General features: G+C 38.2%; 1 protein-coding gene across 3 annotated transcripts in view; it reads right to left on the bottom strand.

Annotated features, from left to right (window-relative positions):
• Positions 1–13,219, bottom strand: part of ASCC2 (activating signal cointegrator 1 complex subunit 2) — a 29,672-nt gene extending 16,453 nt beyond the window's left edge. The window contains exons 1-16 of one of the 3 annotated variants that reach the window (XM_075213222.1): positions 13,121–13,219; positions 11,936–12,017; positions 11,067–11,225; positions 10,649–10,819; positions 9,951–10,080; positions 9,464–9,531; positions 5,967–6,074; positions 5,761–5,873; positions 5,090–5,164; positions 2,530–2,637; positions 2,381–2,449; positions 2,152–2,226; positions 1,905–2,073; positions 1,510–1,718; positions 1,071–1,190; positions 359–556 (exon numbers count right to left, since the gene is read on the bottom strand). In XM_075213222.1, the coding sequence (XP_075069323.1) occupies positions 359–556; positions 1,071–1,190; positions 1,510–1,718; positions 1,905–2,073; positions 2,152–2,226; positions 2,381–2,449; positions 2,530–2,637; positions 5,090–5,164; positions 5,761–5,873; positions 5,967–6,074; positions 9,464–9,531; positions 9,951–10,080; positions 10,649–10,819; positions 11,067–11,225; positions 11,936–12,016 (1,853 nt within the window). In that variant the 5' untranslated portion in view covers position 12,017; positions 13,121–13,219. Of the gene's footprint in view, positions 1–358; positions 557–1,070; positions 1,191–1,509; positions 1,719–1,904; positions 2,074–2,151; positions 2,227–2,380; positions 2,450–2,529; positions 2,638–5,089; positions 5,165–5,760; positions 5,874–5,966; positions 6,075–9,463; positions 9,532–9,950; positions 10,081–10,648; positions 10,820–11,066; positions 11,226–11,935; positions 12,107–13,038; positions 13,059–13,120 lie in introns of those variants that run through there. The other 2 variants (XM_075213232.1, XM_075213242.1) reach the window with 2 other exon arrangements.
• Between the last annotated feature and the right edge of the window lie 494 nt (positions 13,220–13,713).

The raw sequence follows: 13,713 nt of genomic DNA, 5'->3' as shown, positions 1-13,713 counted from the left end.
ATGACCAATGTTGCTTAAACTGATTTCCTATCCCCAGTGGAATGACCTTTTAAGCAGAAGGAATAGAACATTAATGGGAGACTGTTGGGCATGACTTGGTGATTGGTCAATGTACATAGCAAGGAAGTAGTGGGTTGAGGTCAGTAAACGTTTAAGTATTAGGAAAGATATTGATATCATCTAAAATATACCAATATATACTTTGTCCCTATGTTAACTGAACAACATGTACTTAACTATATTGTAATTATGATTTATAGTACTATAGTAGAAATGCATTCAGTAGGTGAGCAGGAAAGTGAGAGATTGGAATTGTTGAAGTGTGAGAGAAGCGGAATGACAAGATGACAGCGCTCACCTGCGACTGATCAGCTCATCATCAGAATCTGCATCATTTGCTCCAACCTGGTTCCCATCATACGTATCGTCATACTCATCATCATAATCCGCATCTACCATGTGTTCTTCCGTGACCATCCTATATTGGGAGTACCGTTCCTTCTGAGCTACTATTACACTTTTATCTGCCAGCAGCTGTGCTGCTGTTTCTTGTTTCCTGCATAGGGGTAAATAGAGCTTAAAGACACACTATAATTTTATTTATTTTCTCATACTTTTTATAAAGAATGGTATATATTTGTTTGCAAATAAAAAAATCTATTTGATTCTATTTTTTATTTTTCCAATACTTCATCTAATTTTTCCTCCTGGGGACAAACTCGTTTCTTCTGATAAAATAAATATTTAACAAATCCTATAGTTGCAAACATGTTTTACGCTGCCTCAGGGCTTGTCCAGTTGAGCTTATCCTTTCAAGGAAGTACTGCAATATACCACCAGCTAGGGATCTGTTGATTTAACACATCTTTTGAAAAGGTTTTTCAGTTATACAGTTGAATCATAGAAGAAACACGCTCCATCTACTGGGGCTTTGTAAGCCTACAAGATAGTTAGCATATAAGTGGTGCTACTTATAGTGTATCTAAAACAGGCATAAAATATTAAGACTTATTAAATAATTATTGACACAAATATGGACAGTACTTATTTAGGTGACCAATAAATCTTACCTCCTACCCTTCCAGATCCTTGAGGTGTCCACAATATCTCGGCTGAAGACATCAAATTCATCGTCAGCAAATATGTTTGACCGCGAGGAGATAAGGGGACATGGATCCACCCGCTCCTGTCTAGAGGTGAAAAATGCACCACATACAGAGTTTAAAATTCATAAAACAGTTAAATGATGAACAGATGAGGTGACTGCATACTGATTACACTGGAGCTCCTTGCTGGTTTAAGGGATCAATTGGTGACCAGGATGAACAAACAGCTCACAAGGAGTCCATGCATTGTGGCCAGCTAACCTCATAATGACAGTGACATGATTTCCCAGCCTGTATATGTTGGAGGGGGCTGGCTAATACAGAATTTGGGGTTCAGATGTTATTACTCTTTTTATTATTCACAATACTGAAAGCATGACTTTTGTTGATCATATTCAAATACCTTGGCAGTGTCCGATCTAGTTCCTGTAGACTTAATGCCAAGTTATCCTCCAGCAAGTGGTTGATGACACTTTCAGGATTGTTCCCATATTCTTCAAAACATCTCAAGATGAAGCCCTCACCCAGATCAGGAAGCAAATCTTTCACCTGGGACACTAAGGAGTCCAGCTCAACGCCACTAACAAAAGGGCCAGCTGTAGCACCTGCACACTGAGCGACACAGTGACAAACCAATCTATTAATTTAAGAAATAAACCAGAGTTGAAAAAATAAACAGATACGATTAGAAATGTGGATCGAGGTGGGAAAATGTACAGGAGGTGAAATGAAAATATTGAATAACAATGAAATATTAATGCTACAAGAAATAATACAGAGACTCATCTGTGTCCTCACTTCGGGTTCTTCTCTAGAATGCGAGGTTTGTCCATTGCTTCCACATGCTCCTTCCAGGTTCCTCTCGGGTCTAGTCTGAACTGCGGGTACTGTATGTGGCCTGGATTTCCGAGTCTCTGCCCACGCACTCTGAACACCTGCCAACAGGTATGTTGTGCGAGTCTCATCACTGATAAAAAGTTAAGGGATACTCAAACACAATGAGGCCACATAGCTTTCTCCTACTGTCAGATTTGGTAAAGGATACAGTGAAGGGGAGACTTGTTTCAGCAAGCTGATGTCCTCAGCTACAGTGAACAGCTCATCATAGTCACACAGAAACCTGGAGATCAGATACATGACAGAGACATAATAACAGTAATCCATTAAGCCTGAAAACAAGTTAAAATAAATGGAAAAAAAAAAAGACTTCAATGGATCAACACCACAAATAAACAAAATAAATAAGTTTGTATTTATATTGAAGCCGATCTTACCTCCTCTCTGGAAGAAGATTTGTTAATATTTGCAGGAATTCCTCCACATAGGGTTGAATTTTGTCTGCTCTGCAAAACAAAAGAAACTTAGGCGTTTGGCCACACTGGAGACACACAGGAAGGTGGTGTCAAGACGGTCTTACATTTACCTGTGCTCCAGGATGGGCTGCAGACTTGTAGTGCTGATAATAATGTGAGATATGTTTAACAACTTCTTTCTGGAATGAGATAGCCTCCTCCACAGATCATGCTGCAGGCTAGCAATACAGAGTTAAAAAAACAAAATATACATTACATATTATTTTATTTAGTATGGGAATTGGTCTGAATAAGGAAGCAGATGCACATCTACAAATATATCACATGCATACACTTCTAAGTACAATACCATTGCTGACATTCTAATTACGTTAGCAATTGCCCTGTGCTGGTTTGGAAATGTATATAACCAGTATAGTGATTTCTCAGTAAGTTGTTACTTTGCTGGCATGCCTGGTCAACAATTTGACCATCTGCAGCTGAGGGCAAGTCTTGGCTTGTATTCCAAAAGTGGTACAAGTTCATTATTATATCTACTACTTCTATTTTTAATTCCAATATTAATTTATAAAAATGATTCATTTATTTCTTACTACTATACTGTTGCTCACTTTTTTAAATTTAGCCTCTTCCACTTCTAATTGCAATATTACAATTTAATTTGTATTATTATCCTATATTTATAGGATGCCACAAATGGTCTGCAGCGCCATACCGAGGGCAAACAACAAAACAGTATGTGATATTACAGGACAAAACAGTAAACATCTAACAATACAAATCTCAATACAGCTAATAAAAGCCTAAATGGGCAATGCAGTGCAAGTGGTATATTCAGTGCAAGCTGAAACCTGTGCTCTTAAGCGTGAGTGCGACTAACTGGAATAAAGCCACTGATGGACGTGCAACGGCAATGGAGAACTTGAGTCAGGGGCAAAGAGCCCAAGGAGGAGGTACAAAATGTAGCCACTGAGCAGAAGTATAATAGGTAATGAAAAGAGAAGGAACAGGAAGGAAGAAGGCCAAGCTCTTGAGAACTTACAATCTAAAAGGGAAAGACATTTTATCCTTTAAGAATGTGATGCTGTTTACAGCAAAGCCTATATTTGAATTTCAAGCTCATCTGTTATACGAACTTATTGCCTCATTTTAATTAAGTATTTTTAAAGTACATGCAGTGGTTGAAGTGGAAATTTAGAAATGGGAGTATGGAAATTTAGAAGTGGGGGTATTGCATAGCGTGTCATACTGGCACACTTCGAACACTGGGTTAGTGAGAATATCACCAAATAGATGTTATATAGAATATATATCATCTATGTACTGCATAATTAAACAATTGCTATCTTGTCAGCGCTACTCTGCCTGCTTTGTATATAACATGTAACCAACAATTTACCATTGTCTAAAATGCCACAAACATACAATTCATGCACATCTACTGTCAGGCGCCGTCCCCGCACTTCTCCTAGGTGTCAGGGACGGACGCCTGTCTGTTCTCACTGACAGCGACATTTTATATCCTCTGTTCTCCTCTACTTAAGATCCTGCAGCTTAAAACCAAGATTCCCCCTCCTTTTTCTGAAGGGGAACTTGGTATGCCCCAGCAAGATGGCGCCCGCCATAACTCCGAGTACCGGCGCTCTATGCCTGTGAAGGCTGCGCCGGTATGATGGGAGGCTGTCAGTGTGACAGCAAGCCGCCTGTCAGCACTGTTAAACACTGCAGGCGCTGTCAGTGAGACCCATCCACCTCTCATGAGACAGAGTAGTGCCGCTGCCTAATCGCTGCTCTCTATCTCTAGAGCACACTCCTCAGATAAAAATGCAAAAGTAAAAAATACTTCCCTAAAATAATAAAGTAATTTAAAAGTAAATTAAAGTTAAGAAACTATCTAGCACAAAAAGTAAGCCCAACTCCCTTGGGCATTTAATTTAAACTGTTGAGCTATAGGGGATTGCAGAAGGGAGGGGTCTGTCAGCATTGATACATTAAACCAGTTAACTAGCTAAGTGCCAACTCCACGCTCCCCTCATACAACCCATGGTAGCAGTGTCCCCCAGATAGGATGAAAGAGAAATTTTAATATACTTTTGTACAGAGACTTTGCCTAGTGGTTAATGTGGGTGGTGTTATATAGGGGAGTAGTATAAAGAGAGCACTGTATTAACTAATTCATATTAGCCCTTCTTATGTATGCCAATTGTTATTTACATTTCCTTTGATTCATTACTCTTCTTTTAAAAACGTGATGGTGATTGTTCATCATTTTCTGTTTCTGTTAGGATTCTACAACATATAAGCACACTTCGAGCACTGAGTACACATGTATTTAAAACACTATATATTACATAGACCTTATTACATACAGAAGCTTAGGCTATACAAAAGCAATGGCAGTTGTGTTTAATGGTTTATCAATAGTATGCTTTCACTAATGTGTTTTGTGGATTTTAGCTGGAGATTGACCATTCTCTACCAATCAAGAAATCTATTTGTATTTCAGTATTCTATTGGAATTATTAAATTCATCCTCAATTTGTTAATATGACAACTACACTCCTGCAGATTTAAAGTAAAAACAGATTTCACTATTTTTGCTTGGAAAAGAGTACATGTTAACAAATGTTGAGAATAAACGCTGGAGTACAATTAAAATATTATATTTACCTTTTATCCTCAAAATTTCGTTTTATTATTGCGGATTCGAGTTCTGGGCAGAATAGCTCATAAAAAGAGCTCACTCTGAAAACAATGGAATATATAGTAAAAGGAAAAAATGATCAGGACAAAATGGTTTTGTTTAATTAGCAGGTAATAGTATTTCTAACATTTGTAGGTGCTATACTCATTGCAAACCATGTAATATTTTTAAATAAACTTAAAACTTTGATAATAATGTCTAAAATACAATTTATAACTAAATTATACCCAAGATGAAATTTGCTCTAAACATACGTTATAATCAACGTTCAGATAAATACATGACGGTTTCATGAACTTATTAGAACTTAAGAAATGGGAGATAATGCGATCATCAGGATGTATGTTTGCATGCAAGCAACAATTTAGCATTTATTGAAAGACACTGAATGACAACTTTCAAAGGCTACATTTACTGATAATGTGTAACAATAACTTGTACAGCCAGGATACATACAAGGTAAAATCTCTTAAATTCTGACTTGTATAAGAACATTTACATATATTTGGCAATATCATTTTTTTTTTACTACTTTAAGGGTTTCCTGTCCAATAACTGACATCACAAGAGAACCTATTACTCGCCTAACAATGTAAAGCAAGTACTGATTACCCAATCACTCGCTATTCTGACATACCTGCTGAGGAAGTTATGTTTCTGTAGCGTGTGAGAAGCCACGGGAAAAATCTCAAGAAATGCCCAAATTGTGCTAGATGTGTCACAGAGATAAACTACTGCATCCTGCAGCTCCTGTGAAAGTGAAAAGGCAGAAAGGAGCTGTAAAGGCAGTTAAACAGAATATTTTTTATATTAAACAGAGTCTGTGACGCATACGCAGCTGACCTTCTCTGGCATGTCTAGTGGTGTTGTTGGATTTCTATCTCTCAGCTTCAGGGGCTCTTCACATTCATCCTGCTGAAGCCCACAAACGTTCATAATGGAGCTGAACACCTTAGAAAGACAGTGAAGATCATATACTAAACTTTGATAAAAGGCACGCTAACCCATTCTTAAAGCTTTCCCACATGATCTAATAGAGTTATAAAGAAAAATATTTCTATAGAAAAAAAACTTGCATGGGCAACTTTATATAAATCATTCCAGAGACGCTAAAATAATTTTTTACAAGTGTAGGCAGATGTTTCCCTTTTCTTGACAGCTGTCATGGTTGACGTATCTAGGCATCTCTCTCATAGAAAATAGCTCCTCTGTACAACAGCAATTCCCCATGCAGAGTGGGGATATTTAAAATGAATATATTATCTAGGCTATTTTGTTTTAAATGTTTCCAATCCCTGTATCTACCTCCTACTTAACACATGTCCAGTGTACGGTCAACAAATTTTTGTGGACGGGCAAGACTACTAGGGCAAAATTCTCCATCCTCAGTAGATGTAAGAGTGTGGCAGATTTTTTTTGGTGGAAGGCGGGGGAAGAAGGAGTGCATGAAGTCCAACTGTTTTAGAATTCACCATACTTGGTTAGACTGTTCAAGTTTATCCTTCAGGAATACAGCACACTGTAGCAGTGCTTTCCAGGCGGTTTCTCCATAACCTGCTTATTTTACCCTATCATTGAACACTTAAACTGTGAGATAAAGAGATACAGTTAATGTGACATTTCAGTTATCCCCTATGGACTTTCTCTTAACACCTGTAATGGATTCATCTCAGATTCTCCAGGGATAATCGATCCGGGCGTTCTCCTGTTGGCACTGGAAAAATAGATTCTTCTTACACTACACGTGGGAAAATAATGCTCTCTGCACCTATAAGGACCTCCATGCATAGTTTTGATCTCACACCCTGGGTGGAGTACCTAGATAATCCATTAGTTTTGTAAGTGAATACCCCCACCTTGGACCTTGATAGACCATACCCTCTTCAAAAATGTTTGCTGTTGATGGACAGCACCTGCTGGGGCGATGATGATCATTTACTTTACTCTGCTGCAGAAGGTCCAGCCTAAATTCCTCTAACGGTAGCTCCAGCAACAAATGGGTGAAACGTTTGGTTAATGTCTTTCTTATATCAGCCTTTGTTATGTCAGTATTGACTCAGGCATTCCTCTGGTTCGGAGGATATTTCTTCTACCTCTGTTTAACCAATCATTCAGATGTTGGGTGTAGATTATGTTTATATTCTTTCTACATGCTGACTGTATTGGTCAGGGACGTAGTAGAGTCAATACATTCTTCGTTTGGAGACACTACATCTGAAATGCCTTGGCCTCGCTGTAATACTTCTTTTTTAACCTCCAGAATCTCAGATTTGAATGAGGTCTGCATGGTGTTGACAGAAAGATCTGCCTTTGTACGCAGAGTTTTGGATATATAGTTGGATCTAGTCCTTTTCAGGGATCCTCCGTCTAATTACTGTCCCCCAAATCCTCTTCCCCATGTGAATCTGGTGCAGTGGAGGTTAGGGCCTGTGTAGATGCTATTTTTACAGAGCTTGGCCTGGGTGAGAGCACATCTCCATCACTTAAATACTTAAAGCACCTGGATAATTTGGTTACCCAATCTAGGAGTCTTCCCCTGTCACAGAGTGCTTTTTTCTATGATTCTGATATAAGGATTGTCTGTGGATTGACTCCTGCCCATTCCAGACACTTGGGCTCTTATTTAGTGTTAAGGAGCATCTTAGCAAAACCGTATAGTCCTGCTTAAAATGTCCCAACAGATTTAGAGTTGAGGGACATGTCCTGGCTCAAGTCTAAATCACAGAGTATGCTACACGCAAAAGCAGGCAACATTTTCCTAGCAGGCAGAAATAATGTATTTAAACCATTTTCATCGCAACATGCTTTCTCCACATGATAATTTTAACCATCTAACTAGAGTTTCTCCCATCTCTAAATGAGGCCCTTGATGCGAGAGGTTCATTCAGAACCAGGATCATTTTGGTGTAGCTAACTCATGTTAAAAAAAAAATTGCCTTATTAAAGCGATAAATCAATAACAGCACACATAATGAAAGCGGTCTTCATCTCAATGGTTTATCAACTGGGAGAGACTAAAATATGGATCTATTTTTTAAACATTTTTTTTTGTATACTGTATTAGGCAGTTTATACAGCGAAGGATAACAATCAAGCAAATAGGAGAATTTTTGAGTAGCTTACATGGTGTGTAACATTCTAAAGTGACGGCTCTCAATTTGTAGGCTAACTGACAAATGACAGCAGAGCTGAATGAGAAGGTTAAGTTTGTTTTGGTGTCTTGTAGGTATGGGCAAAAGGAGGAAGAAGTGCTTGATGGTAATGTCAACCTGGGCAATAGTGTAAATAAGGTTTTTGATGTAACTCCAGCATTCACACAATTTGGGATATGCCTGTCAGATATGAAGAAAGGAGCTGGAGGAGGAATAACTTTTCCAGCATCTGTCGAGATTGTGGAATAAATGTTATACAAGCTTACGGGAACATAGTGTCAGCGAAAAAAACCTTATATAAGTTCTACTTAATTTTTAAACAGATAGAGCTGATGGCAGTTTTATCCCAAATATCTGCCCAGTCATTCATCAATGGTTTCCACTAATAGCCGGGGTTTGTAGTACGCGTTATTTTGGTCTTGATAAAGATTGAGGTGTGGTGATGGAGAGAAGTAAAGATATGAACTGGGATATGAGAAGAGCCTGGAAGAGGTAGAGCAGGCTTGGCAGGATGTTCATCTTGACTAAATTAATCCAGTCAACCTATAAGATTGAGTGTTTAGACCAAGAGGCCAGGTCTGTTTTAATGGTAGCTATAAGTGTGGAATAATTGGCTTTGAAAAGTAATGATAATGTTTAGTAACATATATGCATAGATATTTAATTTTGTAGGGCTACCAATTTCTCATGGTGAAGGGAATGTGAAGGTCCAGAACCTTGGTCTTTTCTGTGTTCACCTTGTTCCCTGATAAGAAGCCAGACTGCTTAATTTCATGGAACAGATAGTAAGGTCAAGGATTTCGAAAGCATAGAGCACATTGTCCGCATATAATGATATTTTATGTTCATTCAGGTTCATGTGATTTCCTACTATGTCTGTGTTAGACTGGATTTTGATTACGGGGCTCAATAATCAAAGCCAAGATCAAAGGCGAGAGGGGGCAGTCTTGGCATGTGCCATTGGATAAACAAAGAAAAAATTAGCTGTTACTGTGGTTGACAGATTATGATATACTGCAGATATCTGGATGGATTTAAATTATTCTCTGCCATATTGATGGATGGTGAATGACTATGCACAAGGTGATTCTTGGCCATTTGTCTATATCTGTCAAAATGAGCTAGAAAATTGCTGCATGTATAGTTTTACAACAGGAATATTTATTTTCATGGCAAGCCATTCCTTACTTGTAGCAATGTTGGTACACAGTCATCCAGATCCTGGTAATAACTAGGCTGCTGCTGGAAAATATTACCTGTGAATATACATATGCAGAAAATCAATAGAAAATAGACAAAGAAAAAGTGAAGGTGAAATCATGATACACAAGGGCCCACATCAAACAAAAAGGCATAAACAAACACAAAAAGCCTGGAAACTACTAAGTAACACCATGGGGTAAATGTATCAAGCAGCAAGTTTCCAGCGGGTTTCAGAAGTGGAGGTGTTGCCTATAGCAAACAATCATATTCTAGCTGTCATTTATTTAGTACATTCTACAAAATGAAAGCTAGAATCTTAAACGTTGCTATAGCCAACACCTCCACTTTTCAAACCTGCCGGAAACTCTCAGCTTGATACATTTACCCCCATGACGATAATGAGAGTGTGGTACATTAAAATAGATGCAGAAAGTTATGTATAAAGAAACAGGCATGGTATGACATTACTCACCAATCATTTTTTGCAAAAGAGCAGAGTTTCCCTTCCCAAAGAGGACACATATATCCAGGAGTTTCGGGATATCCAAAAGAAAGTTGTTGTACAAAATTTCACCAAACACAGAGGGAGTGATGAAATGATCCTGAACGAGACAAACAAATGGGGCACAATATACATTTTTAAAAGCTAAAGTCAGACAAGCAGAAATACTAAATCTGTCATATCTCAGGTTTAATATATAAATATTATTACTGCTGTGATCCAATGCTTATATGTGTACGCTCCTAAACTACACTTTTTATTTTTCTCTTTCCCCCTTCCCTGGAAAATAAAATAAAATAAAAAAAATAACATTGAAACAAATTAATGCTCAACTGATCTCCAATGTATTATGCTCTTGTTACAATTTGTTCCCCAATTAAGAGCTGAAAGACAGTTTCAGTTCAAAAACAAAGTCACACTAGTGAAAGCTGCTCAAATATTATAAGCAGTATTTCATGTCAAGTTCTTCAAGGCAGCATAAAAAAAACTCTAGCTGAAGTTCTGAAGGTATTAAACCTCTCCCACAGTGACACTTTATATTGAGAAAAAAAATACAATTTCTTCAGCATGCCATGGATTTAGGATAAATGCAGTGGTCTAAAATTCATGTGTGTTAAATCCCATATACAATTGATCTTAAATACTCTAGACTTGCACAAACACCATACCTGGGATTCTTTATGTGTAGACATCCGTAGGAAAGTGAGAAAAACATAGCGATGAAGTTTATCCTGCACACGTTGCACAGCCGGTGGGAGTGCGGTTTGATGGTCATATCTACGAGGGGCACTACTCAGAAAAGAATCCAGACATTTTTGTAGTGACTCATCAAATATTACCTGTGATAAACCACAATTCAGGAAAAAAGAGAAGCAGATGCACGGCATACATCACAAAATACCAAAAAGAAACACAGTGAAAAACACAATGTAGCAGCTGTAATAATTATAATCATTTAAATGATGATAATTATAGGACTGGGATTAGGAGGGCAATAACAGAAGACAAACAAAAAAAATAATATTTTCAAGTAAAATTGCTAACGCATTTTCAATGATGGTGGTTAAAGAAATGGTACCTCCTCACCTGGCACCAAAAACGATCATGTGGCAGTTCTAGCAACCAATCAAGGTCCTTTGTGATGAAATGTGCCCTTTCCAAAAACTCCTCCAGGAGAGCAGGATCACAGGAGTCTGGCGGAGGCGTATACACTATAAAGTGCCTGGATGTAACTCTGTTTGAATCCTGAAGTGGTAAAAATAGAAAGAATAAAAGGTATAATGATCCAGTACAAATCCTACTGCCGCCTATTAAAGTTTACCCTACTTAAAACATAGTTATACGGTCAATGTTAGGCTTCACATTATATAGTTGTGTTGTTTTTTGTTTTTGGTAATGAAGAAGAATAATTTACAGCACTCTGTATCTTGAGATCAGTTCTTAACTATACAATTACATGTAATAAATAGCATAGCTACATTAGGGTTTTTATTCCTGTTAACAGACCTAGTTAATTAGGCTTATGGAGAAAGGGTGGCTATTGATAAAACTTTCAGACTTCAAATTTCCTGGCAGTGTCACTGCTTAAAAAGCTACAATGAGTTCAGTTTCAACAGCTCTTCACTTACCATAAGCATAGGTGAACCAACGGCTAAGTTGGGAGCATTGGTAATATTATTTTCCTAAAGATAGCCAAATCAAAGACCTTCTAGATTCCAAGTCTACTAAACTGAAAATTCTAGGTATTGTAGGTTCCTTTTGGTTAAGGGGCTATTAATGCATGTATATAGAATTTAAACAGGAAACATTTAAAAATCAGAATGGTCATTAAAAATAAATAAAACAAAAAACTAACTGAAAGGCTCAATGAGAATGGAGGCGGTTCTGAAGTGTGCAGCATTGTTTAGTTTTGGCATGGTCCCATCTAGAGATGACACATGATATAGATATCATACCAGAGCAGGTACAGTGCGCAGCTTCCCTGTTCTGGGATCTTTCTGGGTCACCTGCAGCTCGTCCAGGGGCGGAGTCGGCATGCTGGAGACAGACACAATAACCCATGATAGTAACACGTGTTTATCCAGAAGAAGACAATAACTGCTTGCCAACCATAGAAAATATTTTTACTAACAACACAAAAAAAAAAAAACTATTTATTCATGATGAATATTTTTTTTTTTTACCAATGTATTATTTATGACATACAAAACATAGGAATAGCTTTAGAGCTGCACAACCGGCCATCAAAACTCCAATTTGAGTCTCACAATCTGGCTATGGGTTTAAAATTGTAGAAAAGGCAATGTATTCTATCAGGGGCAATGTATTCTATCAGGAACCACCTCTTTTGGGGTCTCTGAAAAAAAATACACTGACACTTGAGGGGGGGAAGGGAGATTTAATTGGGAGCGTTACTGCCAAAAGTAACGCGGCCTGCGCTCTATTAGCATTAATACGGTAATTTTAACCCGGATTTCTGCTCTGTTAAAGATTACCGTGCTAACGGTAATAATGTGCAGAAATACCGTAGTAACGGTAATAGTGCGCAGGCTGTGTTTCTTGCGGCGGTAAGGCAGCCAATTGAATTCCCCCTGGGGGTCCTAGGCAAAGGTCAAAGTGGAAATTTACATGTGGCGGTATGAAAATTTAGAAGTGGCAGTATGGAAAATGTAAGTGAATGGGATTTGATAGTTTAACAATAAAAACAGTAAGTGGCGGTACGGCATACCACCCTTTACCAGACCACTATTTTTTTTTTAACAATTACTAAATTTAGAACAATAAATTATTAACATAAATAAATAGTATGAATATATTTAGCTTTCCACAAAAGCCATGGAGTTGAAATGATATATAACTAAACTTGAGAACTAGTTTTGTACTTAGGGATTATATTACAGACTGTCAGTACATTTAATAATGATTGTCAAAGAACTACACCGAACACAGTAACACGTATGTCTGTCCAGAAATGGACACTAACATGCACCGGGGACCAGCAGCCAGTAACATATATGACAAGTGACAGCGCTGGGGGAACTCAGCAGGCACCGATCACCTGATGTGTATGACGTCAGCGCCTCTGGATCTATAATATCAGCGGACACTGAGCAGCTGGATAGAGTACAAGGAAACGTTACCTGTCTCCGGGACCTCGGGAACACTTCTAGGCTAGGGGACGCCTCTTCCCTGCTCAAACCAGAAGCTTAGCAGTGTTGCCGAACACTAAAGGAATAAGAATGTAATTTACCGTTTGTCCTCACAGAAGCCATTTTGTTGTAGCAAAGTCTCCTTAGCTTAATCTCTGGTACTATGGCCGCCATACCCATATGGGTTCCTCGGATTCTATTTGAGCACATCACAGAGAGGTGATTCACAATCGAAATGCGCTATAATTTAATACAGAAATGATCAATTCTCTGTAAGTACAGATCATCATAAAGATCACACGCAGAGGAGGAGATGATTTATCTATACAATGTCAGTAATACATAATATAGTAGCCAACTGTCCCTAAAGTCCAGGAACAGAGTACTGAAATGAACCTAACCTTTTGTATTGACCAACTGCACAATAAAATCCCTCTGCATGCAATTCTCAGGGTTTCATGTGAGTCTTTCTGACTGGAGCTTGGACTGCTATAGAGAATGACACTACATTTATGAAGAGGTAACCAATCTGGGGGGCGTAGGAAGGAAAATTTCATGAAGGGGGAGGGGGGGGGGGCAAAAGG

Source organism: Mixophyes fleayi, chromosome 1, assembly GCF_038048845.1.
Source record: "Mixophyes fleayi isolate aMixFle1 chromosome 1, aMixFle1.hap1, whole genome shotgun sequence".
In the NCBI taxonomy this organism is placed as follows: Eukaryota; Metazoa; Chordata; class Amphibia; order Anura; family Limnodynastidae; genus Mixophyes; species Mixophyes fleayi.
Note: the sequence above shows the minus strand (reverse complement) of the source record. Positions and strands in the feature narration are given on the sequence as shown.